Genomic DNA, 17,878 nt, shown 5'->3' with positions numbered 1-17,878 from the left:
GGAAGTGGATATCAAAAGCAGCATAGTAATGTGGGTGGTGGATTAATGGCAAATGAACAGGGATGGCTTTTTAAGGACCAGTAAGGTGAATTGCAAAACTTAAAACTAGCACATAAGGATGCCTTGTGCAGAGTTTTTTTTTTTTTTAAGATTTTTTTATTTATGACACAGAGAAAGAGAGAGGCAGAGGGAGAAGCAGGCTCCATGCAGGGAGCCCGATGTGGGAGTCAATCTGGAGACTCGTGCCCTGAGTCGAAGGCAGACGCTCAACCACTGAGCCACCCAGGCATGCCTGTGCAGGGTTTTAAATCTAGGAATTAGACCTACCCATATACTGCATAGCAACTATGTTTTCCCATATTTTTCTATGGGAAAGAAAGGTTTTAGCAGAAAGGCTAAAGGAGCATCTCTGATGAGTAGCTTGTGAGGTCGTAGAAGAATCAATGAAGGGCTGCCATTGGTCTGGCAGTGAACCCACCCCCAAAGCAGGCTCCACCTGAGGGGTTGGCACTGCTCAACAACAGAGTCATGAGGCCTGATAGTTGCCAGGTCCTTGGCCCCTTGGCATTCACCCTTAAGTAGACGATCCCTGATACAAATCATTCATAGGACTTGTTGCTCAGGGAAATGAGTGGGGCCTCATTCCTATTACTGTGCATACAAGTCTGTGCCTTTAATATGGCCTTTAGGTCTCGTCAGTTAACATCCCAATCAGGCAGGTTCCTTATTCTTTCAACACAACCCTGTACTTGTTGTCTGGGTTGCCCTCTTCTATTTTGTCTGTTGAAATCCTCTCAACCCAAAGCTGTGGGACTGTGGAATCTGGGTACCTTCTTGGATTTCCTCCATGTCTAAAGTGGAGGAATTAGTACTTCTCTAATTTGAACTGAAATATATGGAAGAAAATCTTCCCAACAAGGCTTAAGTCTTTCTGAATTCCCTAGAGCCTGGTTTTTGCTCTTGGTAAGTGCTCAGTAAATGGTTAGGATAAGTAAATGGCTTTGGGAGTAGGGGGAAACAAAAAGGAACCTAAAATCCTTGGCTCCCTTCTCCCTCTGATTCAGGTTCCTCTGATTTTTCCCCCCACTAAATATTTATCTTATTGTCAATTCAGCTCTATAAGGCTCTTTTTCAGCCAACCCCGTGCCTTCCCCCTCCCAAGAAATCGTGAACACTTGAGGATTGCACTACCCTTTATTCTAGTCACATCCTGGTTCCCATTTATCAAGGCTCCCAGCCCCTCTCAGTAGGAATAAGCATGTTCAAGGAGGCTCACTGGGCAGGCGGCCAAGGTCCCTTTCAAGGGGATACACCATAAAGATGACATTGTCCCAGGAAGGGAGGGCAGGGTGATCTGGTCTGACCAACTCAAACCCCATGTAGCTGAAAGCCCGTAGCAGGGCACCTGTGAAAAGAGAAGAAAATTAGAACACTTTTGAGGCTCCATACAATGATTCCCCTAGGTTTGGCTGCTTTCACGAACAAGGGGGTGGCTGGGGGGAAGCCATGTCGTATAGGCATTAGGGTGATGTGGTATGGACTAGCAGACCTAGACTCCAGCCGTGGCTCTAACATTTACTTAGCTTTGTTACATTCTATAAGTTAACCTTCCTGAACTCCAGTTTTCTCATTTGTAAGATGGGGGTCATAGAACCTTCCTCACAGAACTTTAAGCCGATGTTTATGAAGCCCAACATGATGGTGTAAGCTGCTGACCATCTACTGTCTTAATGACCAACAGAGTATGAGGGAATTGGTCTAGTTTCTGTAACATGTGCTCCAAGCATCTGGTTAAATATATTCCTACCCTCCTAGCCTTATGCCTCACACTGTCCATGTTTAACATGTTTGAGGTCCCTTCTATCCACCAGTTACATGCCTGAATGGTTCTCTGTTAATTTCCCCACTGTTGGGATGCCTGGATGGCTCAGCGCTTTAGCACCTGCCTTTGGCCCAGGGTGTGATCTTGGAGTCCCAGGATCGAGTCCCACATCAGGCTTCCTGCTTGGAGCCTGCTTCTCCCTCTGCCTATGTCTCTGCCTGCCTCTGTCTCTCTCTCATGAATAAATAAAATCTTTAAAAAAAAAAAAATCACCACTGCTGCTTCAGTCTGGCTTCTGACCTCTACCTGCAGGGCCTTCCTCATAATCCCAGTGTAATTTGAATACACAAAAGGGCTAGGTGCCTTCATTTGGGGAGGGGGGCAGTTTAAATCCCTGAAATGCCTCTTAAAGAGTGAGGAGAAAAGGGTCCTCTACAAAGGAAAAGTTGTCAACTGCTTCAGCACCACAGGCCAGGAAGGACAGCCCATCCCCACCTCTGTCATTCCGGTTGTTTTGGAAGTTTACAAACACGGAGTCCACATTGGTCTTCTCCTCCACATACTCCAGTGTTGCAGTCAAACTAGAGACCAGAGGGAAGAATCACAGTGTTTAGTGAACTAAAAATCCAGACCCTTACTTGGAGTAGAAGAAATCTTATTGCTCAATGTTTTTTGACCTAAGCCAGGAAGTGAAAGTTGATGAACTTGCATTGATTTTTTTTCTCTGAAAGCCAAGGATTGCACACAATAGAACTGACACCCATGCCCTGCAAGGGGCCTGAGGAGAAGAAACTGCTCTATAAAGACAAACAGAAGGCGCGCATCCTATTATTCAACTATTTATGGATCCTCACTTCTGTGTTTCCGAATCTGAGTCCAGCAGCCTCCCGTGGGCTGTTATTCCTGGAAGTCCAGATTCTCTCTTGGCTCACAGGCTTGTCTGCACACCACTTCAGTGGTATGAAAGTATCAACCCTCATAGGTTAGCCTACCCACTACCTGATTATGTCATAAAAGAAGGAAACCTGGGCAGCCCGGGTGGCTCAGCGGTTTAGTGCCGCCTTCAGCCCAGGATGTGATCCTGGAGACCTGGGATCTAGTCCCACGTCGGGTTCCCTGCACGCAGCCTGCTTCTCCTCTGCCGTGTCTCACCTTTCTGTCTCTCATGAATAAATCTTAAAGAAAACCTCCTGCCTCTTCCTCTCTCACCCTCCTTCCCTGCTTTCCCTTCCGGGCTTAGTCACCTTTCCCGGTTGCCTTGATCCAAGGCCCGATATGGAATATCCAGGAAGAGTCGATGGTCACAGAGAAGACCGTGCCAATGGGTAGAGGTCTGGGGAGTGAGGCGGAAATGGAAGTCTAACTGCACTGGGTCCTGGTGGAGCAGAGGGTCAGTAGCCAGCACCGTCAGCTTCCCAGCCTGGAAAAGAAAAAAGTAATAGTTTCCTATGCTCATCTCAAATCGAAGGCCAATTTGTATCTGAGAAAGCAAATTAGCTGACAGGGAGCCTGGGAGAATTGGAGCCAAAGTCTTACTCTATCCTGTAATCCTAGGACCTAATTCTCTATGGTAGAGCTTTTCTTGATATCAAACAATCTAGAAAGGAGTCAGTGCAGTTGCAGTACCGCTGCCTGCTTACCTCACCTGAGGGATGCACCAACCCTTCAGAAACTTAAATCCGTTTATTCCTTAAGCAACATTGTGTCATTTGTTTACTGTCTCACTGATAATGCTCTTCCACTTTTTTCCATTATAGGGGTTTTCTCTGAATTCTATTTCTCATTTAAAGTGCAGAGGTCAGGGATCCCTGGGTGGCGCAGCGGTTTGGCGCCTGCCTTTGGCCCAGGGCGCGATCCTGGAGACCCGGGATCGAATCCCACGTCAGGCTCCTGGTGCATGGAGCCTGCTTCTCCCTCTGCCTGTGTCTCTGCCTCTCTCTCTCTCTCTCTGTATGACTATCGTAAATAAATAAAAAAAAATTAAAAAAAAAAATAAAATAAAGTGCAGAGGTCACCCACAGGCATGTTACTGCAGTGTGATACAGGGGCAAGTTGAGTTCTGGGTTCTAGTTCCTGCTTAGCATCTAAGCAACTTTATGTCCCAGAAGTCTGCTCTGCTCTTTGTTCCCACTTCCTCTTTTCCCCTTCTGCTTTTCGCCACCAGCTCTGTGACCTTGATTTAATATCTCTGGGTCAGAATCCTTGTTTCTAAAGCAAGTAGTTATTATACATGAGTTCCAAGATCTACAATTTTCCAACTAGCTAATGCCCCTTCTTCACAAGGTACTATTAACATTACGCCAGGGGCTTCCCCAGCACGGCACCAGTGCACAGTCCACTTACCGAGTATAATTCTTTAAACTGGTTGTGATCACCCTGCTCAGTGCTTCTGACCACCTGAAGGCCTGCTAGGGACTCAGGAGCACTGAAGGCAGGAACGGGGCCGGAGTGTCAAGTCCTCCCGTTCCTTATAAGTGATGCTGGTTGGAAAAAGAGCCCCAAGTTAGTTCCCTCTGCGTCTGAGAAGAGAGGATCATAACTTCCAGGTACATAGGACTAGGATCTGGCACTGTCTTCTGTATCTTCTGTGAACCAGCCTGTTTCCATTCTCTTTTAAAGTTCCATGCCAGCCTTCTATCCTATTTTGCTATTATCTCTTGCCACTTGGAAATTTCCTGCAAATTCTTTCATTTTTCCTGACAGTTTACATAAACAACTATAAGTAGAGATGAAAATAAGTACCTTTTATAACAAGGCAGCATCTTCTCCCGGAGGGTGATCCGGTATTTGTAGCAGTAAAGGTAATAGGCGTATGGTGACCAGATCGGGTAGAGGTAGTTCCGTGTTTTTCCCCTCTTGGTGTAAGAAAGGGAGAAGGCAGAGGGGCGTGACCTGTAACAAGGCAGTTTCTCAGTTCAGTGCCTCCCTGCGGCAAAGTGAGGTTCAGAAACGGGTGGCAGAGGTTCAGGCAACCTGGTGTCATTGTGACCCAGTGGGCACTATGACATGGGCAAGGAGTCAGCCCTTATGTCGCTTCAGGGCTCCACTCTGCTGCTCCCCTACCCCACCCAACCCCCTTAACTAAGGCTCCTGTTCATCTAGTATGTATTTCATGGCTGTACTGCCATTAAAATACTTTACTTTCTGTACTGATTGTAAACAGCCCTGCCTGAGCACTTGTCAAGGGCACCCAACCTGGCCCCTTATTCTGGCATATGCATGCATGTGTGTGCGCACTATCGAGCAACACACACATACACCATCCCACTTCAGCAACTAAATGGTTCGTGTCTGACACTGTAGATTTCCAAGGCCCTGATCCAACGTCTGATCTGATATGTTGGTTCCCAGTTCCTATCAATTTGATATTTTTATTACCATCCCTACCTTTAATAATCCAGGGATGCTACACATCGTTGAATTATTTCATTGCCTTGTAAGGTAAGAATTGCAAACTAAAAGCCTCCAGGAGCCAGGACAGCTAATGAAAATTAGTAGAGGGATCCCTGGGTGGCACAGCGGTTTGGCGCCTGCCTTTGGCCCAGGGCGCGATCTTGGAGACCCGGGATCGAATCCCACATCGGGCTCCTGGTGCATGGAGCCTGCTTCTCCCTCTGCCTGTGTCGCTGCCTCTCTCTCTCTCTGTGTGTGTGTGTGTGACTATCATAAATAAATAAAAATTAAAAAAAAATTAGTAGAGCTCCTGGGTGGGGCTGTAGCAAAAGGGAAAGCTCATACCCTAAAAGAAGCTGACAACTCAGCTCCAACCAGTTGAAGAAATACACTCCGTGGTCCCAGTTTGTATGATTTTCAACATAAAATGGAAAGTTAAACTCCTCAAATTTTTTCACTAGTGGCTATTAACTCAAATCGATGAAAAAAAAAAAAAGCCAACATTTGTGAGCAAAATTTGATTCTGTGGTCACCAGTTTGAGACCTCTGCATATTCATTCATCCATTCAACATATATTGAGGGCCCACTGAAAGCCGGACAGTATTCTAGGTGATCGGGATACACCAGTAAACAAAACAAAGATCCCTGCTTAATGGAACTTAGCTTCTAACAGAAGACAGGGGCACCTGGGTGGCTTAGTCAAACACCCAACTCTTGATTTTGGCTCAGGTCATGTAGCATGGGGCTCCGTGCTCAGTGGGAAGTCTGGCTGTCTCCCTCTCCCTCTCCCTGCTTACATGCTCTATTATTTTTTTTTTACATGCTCTCTTTAATAAGTAAATCTTTAACAGTGAGAAGACAAACATAAACAATAAACAAAATTTAGTATGTTAAGTGATAACGCTGTGGAGAAAAGAGCAGGATAAAGGAAGATCAGGAGTGTGAAGGGGTGGGGCAGACTAGAGAAATAAATTGGGTGATCCAAAGAGGCCTCATTGAAAAGGTGATGTTTAGTCAAAGGCTTAAAGGAGGTGAGGGAGTTTAGCCAAGCCAACATGGGGGGGGGGGAGCATTCCATTCCTAAACTACAGCCAGTGCAAAAGTCCTGAGAAGAAAATGCCTGAGGTTTTCAAGAAATAGGCCATAGTGTAAGCTTTGAGAAAAGCAGGAGATGAAGTCAGCTAATGGGCCAGATTAGGGAGGCCTTGTAAACGACTACGTAGCCCTTTTCTTTTACTGTAGGAGGGAAGTCACTGCAAAGTTTTGGGTAGAGGGATGACATGACCTGATGTATGTTGGATTTTTTGTTTTGTTTTGTTTTTTAAAGATCCTGACTGTTGTGTTGTAAATAAACTGTAGAACACTGGGATCCCTGGGTGGCGCAGCGGTTTGGCGCCTGCCTTTGGCCCAGGGCGCGATCCCGGGGACCCGGGATCGAATCCCACGTCGGGCTCCCGGCGCATGGAGCCTGCTTCTCCCTCTGCCTGTGTCTCTGCCTCTGCCTCTCTGTGACTATCATAAAATTAAAAAAATTAAAAAAAAAAGATTCAATTTAAAAAAAAAAAAAACTGTAGAACACTGATGCAGATTTGCCGAGTCTCCTGCAGTTATCCAGGAGAAAGACAGTGTCTCTTTCCAGGCTAAAGCATTGGAAGTGGTGGGAAGTGGTTGGATTCTGGAAATAGTTTAAAGATAGAACCCCCAGGGGATCCCTGGGTGGCGCAGCGGTTTGGCGCCTGCCTTTGGCCCAGGGCGCGATCCTGGAGACCCGGGATCGAATCCCACGTCGGGCTCCCGGTGCATGGAGCCTGCTTCTCCCTCTGCCGGTGTCTCTGCCTCTCTCGCTCTCTCTCTCCCTGTGTGACTATCATAAATAAATAAAAATTAAAAAATAAAATAAAAATAAAGATAGAACCCCCAGAATTTCCTGGAGTCTGAGAACTGAAAGAATAGTTTCCATCATTGAGATGGGAAGGCTGCAGGTGAGGCAGTTTGAGGCGAGGTATAGAGATGGGTTTAGTTTGAAGCATGTTAACTTTAAATTGTCCATTAGAGGGACGCCCAGGTGGCTCAGCGGTTGAATGTCCGCCTTCGGCTCAGGGCGTGATCCTGGTCCTCGGATCGAGTCCCACGTCGGTCTCCCTGCATGGAGCCTGCTTCTCCCTCTGCCTGTCTATGACTGTGTGTGTGTGTGTCATGAATAAATAAAAACAATCTTAAAAAAAAAAAAAATCTAAAGGAAAAGCGAGAGAGGAGCTCCCGGAGAGGAGCGCGCGGCCTCAGCTCCCCGGGCTCCCCGACGGGCCGTGAGGCTCAGGTCCTGCAGCTCGGGTCCGCCCCGCCCCGCCCCGCCCCGCCCCGCCCCGCCGCGCCCCGCCCCGCCCCGCCCCGCTTCCGCCAGCGGGACGCGGCCTCACGCAGCCCGGGCAGCGCCGTGGCCTGTCGTGCGCCTGCGCCGGGAACATGGCGGCCGCCGCAGGGCGGTCGCTGCTGCGCCGAGCGCTGCGTGGGCTGCTGCTCCCGAGACTCGCGGGGGCCGTCCCCGGCCCAGAGCGCGACTTCAGCCTCTCTCACAGCCGGGTGAGGGCCAGCTCTGAGCGGGGGGCGGGTCCTCCCCTTGCCCGAATTTGTTCTGGGGGAGCGCGGCCTGGGGGTGGCGGGCGGCCCCCGGGAGCCCTGTGCTGGCGGGCCGAGGCCGGCAGCGGCGCCCCGGGAGGCTCGCTCACCCCGGCTCCCCCGCTGCCAGGGCACGGTCATCGTGGAGCGCTGGTGGCAGGTGCCGCTGGCCGGAGAGGGCCGGAAGCCGCGCCTGCACCGGCGACACCGGGTCTACAGGCTGGTAGAAGACACGAAGCACGGGCCCAGGGGCAGCCTGGAGCTCATTCTCACGCGGTCGGTGGAAGGTAAGGCCCGCCACACACTCCTGCCCGAGGCTGGCTCCTTAGCTGCTTTTCGCCCTTCCTCTGCTTGTAAAAACGACCTGCTCTGTATTTGAGAAGCAGCAGCCATAAAAGGTACCTGTGCTCCTGCCATTGCCTTCCTGCATCGAACAGGGAACAGGAATGCAGCAACGTCAGGAACAGTGTGCAGGGAAAAGGAGGCCGAAGGGCACGCGCTACAGCCACTGAAGCCAATGAGGGAACGGCTCTTCTTTGCAAAGGGAATTAGAAGTCTTTTAAGTGTTGTTCTTAGTGACTATTAACATTTTTTGTAGGAGGAATAAGCTCCATGAGAGAATAAGAGATGTGCCTTTCTTTGATCATCTCCTTAGGTCCTCCTAAATGCAATGTCTGATGTTCTCCTTGTCAGGACTTGGAGTCCGGGGTGACCTGGTCTCAGTGAAGAAATCTTTGGGCCGGAATCGACTACTACCTCAAGGTCTGGCTGTATATGCATCCCCTGAAAACAAGAAACTGTTTGAGGAGGAGAAATTGGTGAGCACAAAGGAAGGCAGAGGGACTTGGAGGAATAAAATCTTAAAATTCCTTCTAGCAACTTCCTTTCCTTTGCTCTCTAACTTAAAAATGAAGTGGGGATTAGAAGAACAGGAATCCAGAAACCTGGCCTATGTCCAGCATAGTAAGAGTTCGATATTTATCATGGACTCATTTTTCTTTTTCTTTTTTTTTATCTTTAATTTCCTTTTCCAGCTAAGACAAGAAGGAAAATTAGAGAAAATACAGACCAGGACAGGTGAGATGGTGAGTAAAAACATAGAAAGTTGTTACTTGTCACCTAAGGAATTACCAATTTCTTCCTGAGGCTCCTTGATTTCCTTGAAATCTCCTAATTGCAGACACAAATGTTGGAGAAAGGGGAAATGTTTGGCTGCCATAACTGGTATTGAGACCTCCTGGGAGGTCCTTACTCGTTGGATGAAGTGCCCTAGCTTATTGAGGAAGGCGCCAGCCCAGTACCAGGGGATCCATGGGAGAGTATGAGATGAGGGCTCTGCCTCCGTGGGTATTTTCAGACAAGTGGCAGAGAACAGAGACACGTGAGAAAGTGATCAGTAACCTCAAGGCAGTATAAGAATGATGTGGACCAAAAAGGATTAGGGTGATTGGAGAGGGCTTCTTTTCAGATGGGATTGAATTGGGCCTTGTGGGTTTAGTAGGCTTTCTCTCTAGGAGGATAGAAAAGATATAAAGATATTTGTTTCTTTTAAGATTTTATTTATTTATTCATGAGAGACACAGAGAGAGAAAGGCAGAGACAGGCAGAGGGAGAATCAGGCTCCATGCAGGGAGCCCAATGTGGGACTTGATCCCAGGACCCCGGAATCATGCCTTAGGCCAAGGGCAGACACTCATCCACTGAGCCATCCAGGCGTCCCCAGGCATGTTTTTAACAAACATCTTCTAGCAAAAGCAGAGGACTTACACAGGGTAATATTATAAAACATATGGCTTACTTCATTCTGTAAACAGGGAGAAATTGTTAATGGGGTAGTGGTAGGATTGAAGGGCCAGAAGTACTGAGTTAATATGGTCTGTGAGGGGATCCCTGGGTGGCGCAGTGGTTTAGCACCTGCCTTCGGCCCAGGGCGTTATCCTGGAGTCCTGGGATCAAGTCCCACATCAGGCTCCCTGCATAGAGCCTGCTTCTCCCTCTGCCTGTGTCTCTGCCTTTCTGTGTGTGTCTGTCATGAATAAATAAATAAAATCTTTTAAAAAATATATATAGGGGATCCCTGGGTGGCGCAGCGGTTTGGCACCTGCCTTTGGCCCAGGGCACGATCCTGGAGACCCGGGATCGAGTCCCACGTCAGGCTCCCGGTGCATGGAGCCTGCTTCTCCCTCTGCCTGTGTCTCTGCCTCTCTCTCTCTCTCTCTCTCTCTGTGACTATCATAAATAAAACAAATTTAAAAAATTAAAAAAAAAAATATATATATATATATATATATGATCTGTGAAAGTCATTCTAGCCTGGGGCACCTGGGTGGTTCAGTCTAGTTAAACATCAACTCTTGATTTCGGCTCAGGTCATGATCTCAGGGCTCTGTATTGAGTGTGGAGCCTGCTTAAGATTCTCTCTCCTTCTGCCCCCTCCCCACTCATACGCTCTCTTAAAAAAAAGAAGAAGAAGAAGAAAGTCAATCTGTCCTGAGATACACCACTGATCCCCATTGACAAGTCTAACTTTAGGGGTTTTTTTGGGTTTTTTTTCCTAAAATTTTATTTATTCATTCATGAAAGATACAGAGAGACAGGCAGAGACATAAGCAAAGGGAGAAGCAGGCTCCCAGTGGGGAGCCTTATATAGGACTCAGTCCTGGGACCCCAGGATCATGACCTGAGCCAAAGGCAGATGCTCAGACTGCGGAGCCACCCAGGTGCCCCGATAAGTCTAACCTTGACATGGCCTATTTCTCCTTGCTTGGGAACAACCTTCCCCTCTGCAGTATCACTAAAACATCTTTCTACAAAATCACCCCTGAGACAATAAGAATGTTCTCTCTTTCCCCTTCACCTTCTCGCCTATATGCTTGTGAGGCAGAAATTGTGCCGTTTCCTGAACTCAGACCTTGTGCCTCTTGCTAACAACATTATTCTTTGATCACAACTCTAACTTATGTCCCGTTTATAATTCCTATCAGACAGTGAAATTTCTGAGAAGCTGTCACCTGGAGGTGGGAATGAAGAACAACATCAAATGGGAACTAAATCCCGAAATAGTTGCCCGCCATTTCTTCAAAAATGTGAGTGTTCCCAAATACCACTATACCTCAGAGGGTAGAAGCTACCCCTGGGAAGGAGGCCCAGGATTGATCCTTTGTTAGGGAAGGCTGGAGTTAGGGAAAGTGTTGGTTGGTGGCAGGGGTTGTGGGAGGGAAATGGCTAAGGGTTAAGGATGATCAGAATTTGAAGACTGACAGGAAAAGATGGTATCATTTATTTCCTCTCTAGCTAGGGAAAACCTAGGAAATGTGACTCACTGAGTAGTTTATACGTTTGTGGATGAAGTGATTTTGGTCTCAAGACCTGTTTCTCTCAGTGAATCTTCTTCTCTCTCTGAGAAATTAGGACTTTCTCTGCCACTATCCATGGAGGCCTCTGCCCTCCCATAGGATCAGCCAGGGTAAACTCTTCAGTTTTATTCATTCCTATACAGGAAATTCCAGAACCTTCTTTGAGGTTGCCTACAATTGCATTAATGTAAACAGAGCTCCTTTTGGCTATGACTTTTTGCAGCTTGGTGTTGTGGTCGCCCCACATGCATTAAAGTTACCAGAAGAGCCCATCACACGGTGGGGCGAGTACTGGTGTGAGGTGACGGTGAGTGTGTCACATACTGTCTCCTTTCTCTGGCTGGGTAAAAAGCTGGGATTGGGTGGTGTAGTAGTTCTTATCTGCCCAGCTGACCTCTGAGGATTCCTGTCATTTTGTGTACAGGTGAATGGACTTGACACTGTGAGAGTACCTATGTCTGTGGTGAACTTTGAGAGGCCCAAGACCAAAAGATACAAGTACTGGTTAGCCCAGCAAGCTGCCAAGGGAATGGCCTCCACCAACTCCCAGACGATCTGAACCTTCTCTCCCTCAAAAGCAGAAGAACAGATTCAGAGGAGCAGTGGAGCAACAGTGGGCCAGCGCCCTGTTACCACTCTCAGCTCTGACCAAATAATGAAATGTTAGAGAGCATATGGGGACATCAGCCTAAACTGCGTGTACACATTGAATCCTCTATATATCCCACCCCCGACTTTGACCGTTATCACATCAGGCCTTCCTGGGACGGTCTTACTCAAGGAGTACCAGGTTGTAGATTTGAAAAGCTGAATATTAATAGATGAAATAGTCTAGATCCTGTTGAGCCTGGAATTTGTTGGAACAAATGGAAGAGCTAGCTACTGTCTCTAGTACTGGTCTCATTCTCATATAAACTGAACATTTGTATCTCAAGAGGAAATAAAGAGGTTGTGTTCTTTTTATTTTTCGTTTTTTTTTTTATGGCAGTGATACAGTATGTACTATAGTTAATTTTATGCAGTTATGATTTAATACTGCACCTTCATGTTTACATTTCCCTCAACTGCAAACGGTGCTATGTATGGTTAAGTGTGTACATGTTTTAATGAATTTTAACTTTTTAATTTTTTTTAAAGATTTATTTATTTATTCATGATAGAGAGAGAGAGAGAGGCAGAGACACAGGCAGAGGGAGAAGAAGCAGGCTCCATGCCGGGAGCCCGACGCGGGACTCGATCCCGGGACTCCAGGATCGCGCCCTGGGCCAAAGGCAGGCGCCAAACCACTGAGCCACTAAAACTTTTTAATTTTTAAATTTTTTTGGTTGTAGTATACTTCAATCAAAGTATGGTACATTAGTACATTACATGTTACATTAGTCTCAGGTGTACGGCATAGTGATTGGATAATTCTGTATGTTATGCCAGTGCTTACCACAAGTATAGCTGCCCTTTGTCACCATGTAACACTATTACAATACCATTGACTATAGAGGTGGTGTTCTTTTTAGATGTTGTTTACCAGGCTTGAGTAGACTGGAGATAGGACCTCCAAGTGGGTTGTCCTCTTGAGCTGTTGGGGTTTGGTGCAGAAAGGGAGAATGCATTTGTAGGCTACATCCCATGGGTGCTGTGGGCAATGTACTTAACTGGATATGTCTTTGGTCTTAAGAATTATTTTTGTTAGGTATATTGATAAAGGAATGAATGGACAATGGATTCTACTTTTCTAAAGGGATCCAAATAAGGCCTAAGGATAATTGTTGGAGAAAATGAAACTAAGATGAAAGAAATTTAAGGAGAACTCTGTTTTGTTTCTATGACCAGCTCCTGAAATTATGAAAAAGATGATACCTTAGTTTCTAGACTAGGGTTAAGATCTAGGGCTGGTCATTGGGTAATTATGGAATAGGTATCTTGATGGGAGATAAGGGAAGTAGACAGTACTGCCTAAATTCAAGGCTTGTGAATGGGCCAAAGACCAGCTGTTGACAAATGGATTATGCTAGTCGCTATAGTCACTCAAATATAATATGAGGTCACAGAGGTTAGGAAGGGTAAAGGGACCATTGACTCTCCTCTCCTTACCAGAAGCTCACAGAAACTTGTTTCTATCATAGTGTTTGAGCTTACTGTCTGAGTAACTTAGATTTACATGAGGCCGTCCCAGCTAACAGGTCTGGCATCAGCTGCACTGATAACTATAGCCAGCCTCACACTTGCCAGACTCCATAATGCAAGTCTGGCATGGTACTGTTTGAAATTTGCCATTTCGATAATCTCCATCCCTGTTAGGATGAAAAGCTCATTTAACACATCTTTCCAGGGATTCCTGGGTGGTTCTGAGTTCTGAGTGGTTGAGCTTCTGCCTTTGGTTCAGGGCGTGATCCCTGGATTGAGTCCCGCATCAGACTCCCTGCGGGGAGCCTGCTTGTCCTTCTGCCTGTGTCTCTGCCTCTCTCTGTCTCTCGTGAATAAATAAATAAAATTGTAAAAAAAAAATCTTTCCACACCACGACCGTCAGCATCATGGAGTTCTCTGAAATTGTCTGAGCAACGGGCACAACATTCCACACAGCTAATTTCAAAGTGTTTAAATTTTAATTTGTTATAGTGTGAGTCCCTGGCAAAACAGACTAAATTGGAAACTTGTGCGCAGGAAGTTTATGATGAGGGAGTCCTCCGAATCAGTACCTGTGGAGGAAGCCTGACTGGGTAGGGGGAGGTTGAACTGAGTGGTCTCAACAAAGATCTTGATCAGCCCCTCACCCTCAAGCTAGGATAGCTGTGTAGAAATGTGTAACCTGTTGAGCCAAGTGGCCAGACATGCATACCCCCACATGGGCCAAGGAAGGGTCATGTGCTTGGGTGAGGTAACTGACTTCAGGCAAAGGCATTTCCCAGGGGGAACCCAGATGAGTGCTGGCAGCATTCTCAGCAGCTTGGGAAATGAATGCCTTAGTCATGGAATGGAAGATCAGAGCCACATGCTCAGTGCTTTTCAGATCCATTTACTTCATAAGTTCTAGAATAATCCCTTCAGGATCCTGATGGGCCCCTTTTCCTGGGAAAACTAACAGAGGGTCTGGGACAGCTCACAGCCCCTGCTGCTACAGCCATCCTGTCTGCAAAGGGTACTTATCTCCCTCCTCTACTCCCCATCTAGATTCCTATCTATACCCCTCAACTTCTACTTCTGGTTCAGAGAGTTTACCTGATAAGATACCTTTAGGTCTTCGAGGGCCACTGATGCAATTGTTTTATTATCTTGGCCTGAGATAGTGGAGGCAGTTTCAAGAGCTTCATGCTGGCCTTCACTGTGATAGCTTTTACCCTATAATGGTCAATGTAGTTCTGCCAACTATCAACTATGCCCATCTCAGTTACCCCATTAAAGACCAGTGAAATGACTGCTAGGTGGATCTATTGAACCCAGTAGAACCCCTGAGAGCCATACCTGGGTCTGGAATCCATTTGTCCCCTCATCCCCATATACTGCCAATCTAATGGGTCAGTGATGATGCTTCAGATCTGTGGACATCATTATCACGTAGGACCCTGAATGAGATAATTCTTCAAATGTCTGAATATCCCCTTTTTTCCAGTGTGTCTTGTACAAACAAAAGGTCATGAGTCCTTACGGATAGGACTGGGAGAATTACTACCTTACACACTTGTCATGCTGTTTCAAGGTCCTTTCTCTTAAGAGTCTAGCCTCTCACATCAGTTGTTCCAGCTGAAAAACCGGCTCAGGAAGACTTCCATTTCTACCCATGAAGTGATCACAGCTATAGAAATCTCCTTCCCAGGACTCCTGGGTGGCCCAACGGTTGGGTGCCTGCCTTTGGCTCAGGATGTGATCCTGGAGTCCCAGGATCGAGTCCCAGGTCAGGCTTCCTGCATAGAGCCTGTTTCTCCCTCTGCCTGTGTCTCTGCCTCGCTGTCATGAATAAATAATAAAATCTTAAAAAAAAATCACCATTCCACTATAAATAACAAAAAAATGGACAAAATTATAATGTTTATGGATATTGAAAAGCAGGTAGTACAGAACTTCATTAAATGAGAAAAGGGAAATAAATGGGGTGAGCCCTCTGATTGCCTCAGTTTATTGCCTAGAGGTAGTATCCTGCACTGTAGTGTAGGGAGCAGTACAGGGCGGGGAATCCCAAATAAAGCCAGAGATTAGAGCTGGTGGAGGATCATGGAGGATCACTTTCCCCTCCCATGCCAAAGTTGTTCACAGGAAGTTTGTTAAAACAATTTTATTTTTTTTATTTTTTATTTATTTATGATAGTTACAGAGAGAGAGAGAGGCAGAGACATAGGCAGAGGGAGAAGCAGGCTCCATGCACTGGGAGCCCGATGTGGGATTCGATCCCGGGTCTCCAGGATCGCACCCTGGGCCAAAGGCAGGCGCCAAACCGCTGCGCCACCCAGGGATCCCTGTTAAAACAATTTTAAATTTTGATTCAATCTCATAACACAAAAATGTCCCAGGTTCCAATAAAAAGACTCTCCTCATGGGTTGCCTGGCTGGCTCAGTTGGGACTCCTGATCTTGCGGTGGTAAGTTCAAACCCCACCTTGGGCATAGAGATTACTTGGGGAAAAAAAGGTTGTTACATATTGAGGGGAAAAAAGTCTCTCATCATACCAAGAACCAGGAAGATCTCAAACTGAATGAAAAAAGATAGTAAATGCTGATACTGAGATGACAACATGATCGCCAACAGGGCTGAGTCAACATTTATAAAACATTCCACCCAACAACAGTGAAGTAGACCTTTATTTATGCTCCCACAGAACATATACCAAGATAGACCATATCCTGGACCAAAAAATAAATCTCAACCAATTTGAAAATGGAGTCATACAGGGGAGCCTGCATAGCTCAGTTGGTTAAGCATCTGCCTTTGGCTCAGGTCATGATCCCAGGGTCCTGGGATAGAGCCCTGCATCGGGCTCCTCAACCAAGCAAATAGCAAGGGGCTCCTCACCTGCTTCTCTCTCTCTGCCTGCAGCTCCTCCTGCTTGTGCTCTCTCTCTCAAATAGATAAAATCTTTTTTTTAAATTTATTTATGATAGTCACACAGAGAGAGAGAGAGGCAGAGACACAGGCAGAGGGAGAAGCAGGCTCCGTGCACCGGGAGCCCGATGTGGGATTCGATCCCGGGTCTCCAGGATCGCGCCCTGGGCCAAAGGCAGGCGCTAAACCACTGTGCCACCCAGGGATCCCTCAAATAAATAAAATCTTAAAAAAAAAAAAAAAAGGAATCATACAGAATGTGTTCTCTGATCACCATGGACTCAATGAGAGAAAGGAGGAAAATCTTACAATACTTCAAAATTAAATGCACTTGTAAATAATCCATGGGTCAGTGAGGAATTCTCAAGGAAAAAGAAATTTAATACATTGAACTGAATAAAAATGAAAACAACATATCAAAATTTGTGGCACAGCTAAAGCAGTGCTGAGGGAAAATCAAGTACTAAATGCATACATTAGGGGGATCCCTGGGTGGCGCAGCGGTTTAGCGCCTGCCTTTGGCCCAGGGGGCGATCCTGGAGACCCTGGATCGAATCCCACGTCGGGCTACCGGTGCATGGAGCCTGCTTCTCCCTCTGCTTATGTCTCTGCCTCTCTCTCTCTCTCTGTGTGACTATCATTAATTAATTAATTAAATGCATACATTAGGAAAGAGGAAAAGTCTAAAGTCAATCATCTAAAGTCCCACCTCTAGAACCTAGAAAAGAAGAGCAAAGTAAATCCTAAGCAAGCATGAGCAAGGAAATAATAAAAATGAGAAAAGGAACCAGAAAGCAATGAAATTTATGAGAGGAAATAGAGAAGAGCTAGTTTTTTGAAAAACCATTAAAATTGACAAACCACTAGCAAGACTAAGAAACAAACTACAAATATCAGAGATGAAACAGCATATCACTAGAGACTTTACAGATACCAGAAAGTTGGTATGAACTCTATATGCATGAATTTGACAACTCAGACAAAAACCCTTGAAAAATACAAACTAACATAATGACCCAATGTGAAATAGATCATTTGAATAGCCCTATAACAATTAAGGAGAATTAATTAATAATTTAAAGCTCCCCTCTTGTGCTCGCTTTGGCAGCACATATACTAAAGCTACCCCCTTCGCCTCCCCTAAAAAACTCTCAGGCCTATATGGTTTCTCTGGACAATTCTACCAAAAAATTAAAGAAGTAACTAATTCTGTATAATTTTTTTAAAGATTTTATTTATTCATGAGAGAGAGAAGCAGGCTCCCACAGGGAGCCCAGTGTGGGACTCAATCCTGAGACTCCAGGATCACGACCTGAGCCAAGGACAGACAACCGCTGAGCCACCCAGGTGTCCCCCTATATAATTTCTTCCACAAAATAGGAGGGAATACTTCCCAATTCTTCTTATGAAACTGGTATTACCATGAAAACAAACCCCCAACAGTATATAAAAAAAAAAAGTACAGTCCAGTATCTCACATGAATATAAATGTAAAAATCTTAACAAAGTTTCAGCAAATAGATTTGATCAAATTATGGTAAGCTTTATATACCATACTCAAGTGGGGTTTATTCCAGGGATGCAAATCTGGTTCAATATTCAAAAATCAATCCATGTAATCTACCATATTAACACTCCAAAGAAGAAAATCACATGATATC

The 17,878-nt window shown here is 46.0% G+C and overlaps 2 protein-coding genes across 2 annotated transcripts; one reads left to right on the top strand and one right to left on the bottom strand.

The window, feature by feature from the left end:
* Window positions 1-1,132: 1,132 nt before the first annotated feature.
* Window positions 1,133-7,681, bottom strand: OAZ3 (ornithine decarboxylase antizyme 3). Its single transcript, XM_055312180.1, is given in 7 exon segments — window positions 1,133-1,405; window positions 2,318-2,403; window positions 3,067-3,242; window positions 4,166-4,240; window positions 4,242-4,302; window positions 4,565-4,731; window positions 7,634-7,681. Coding segments are annotated over 7 exon segments (756 nt in total). The 3' UTR covers window positions 1,133-1,262.
* MRPL9 (mitochondrial ribosomal protein L9) lies at window positions 7,639-12,151 on the top strand. Its single transcript, XM_055312720.1, has 7 exons — window positions 7,639-7,796; window positions 7,963-8,119; window positions 8,526-8,650; window positions 8,867-8,917; window positions 10,817-10,918; window positions 11,412-11,495; window positions 11,613-12,151. Exons 1-7 carry the CDS (start codon window positions 7,680-7,682, stop codon window positions 11,745-11,747), a joined length of 771 nt encoding a protein of 256 aa, XP_055168695.1. The 5' UTR covers window positions 7,639-7,679; the 3' UTR covers window positions 11,748-12,151.
* Window positions 12,152-17,878: the final 5,727 nt, after the last annotated feature.

This window comes from Nyctereutes procyonoides, unplaced genomic scaffold, assembly GCF_905146905.1.
Source record: "Nyctereutes procyonoides isolate TBG_1078 unplaced genomic scaffold, NYPRO_anot_genome, whole genome shotgun sequence".
Lineage (NCBI taxonomy): Eukaryota > Metazoa > Chordata > Mammalia > Carnivora > Canidae > Nyctereutes > Nyctereutes procyonoides.
Note: the sequence above shows the minus strand (reverse complement) of the source record. Positions and strands in the feature narration are given on the sequence as shown.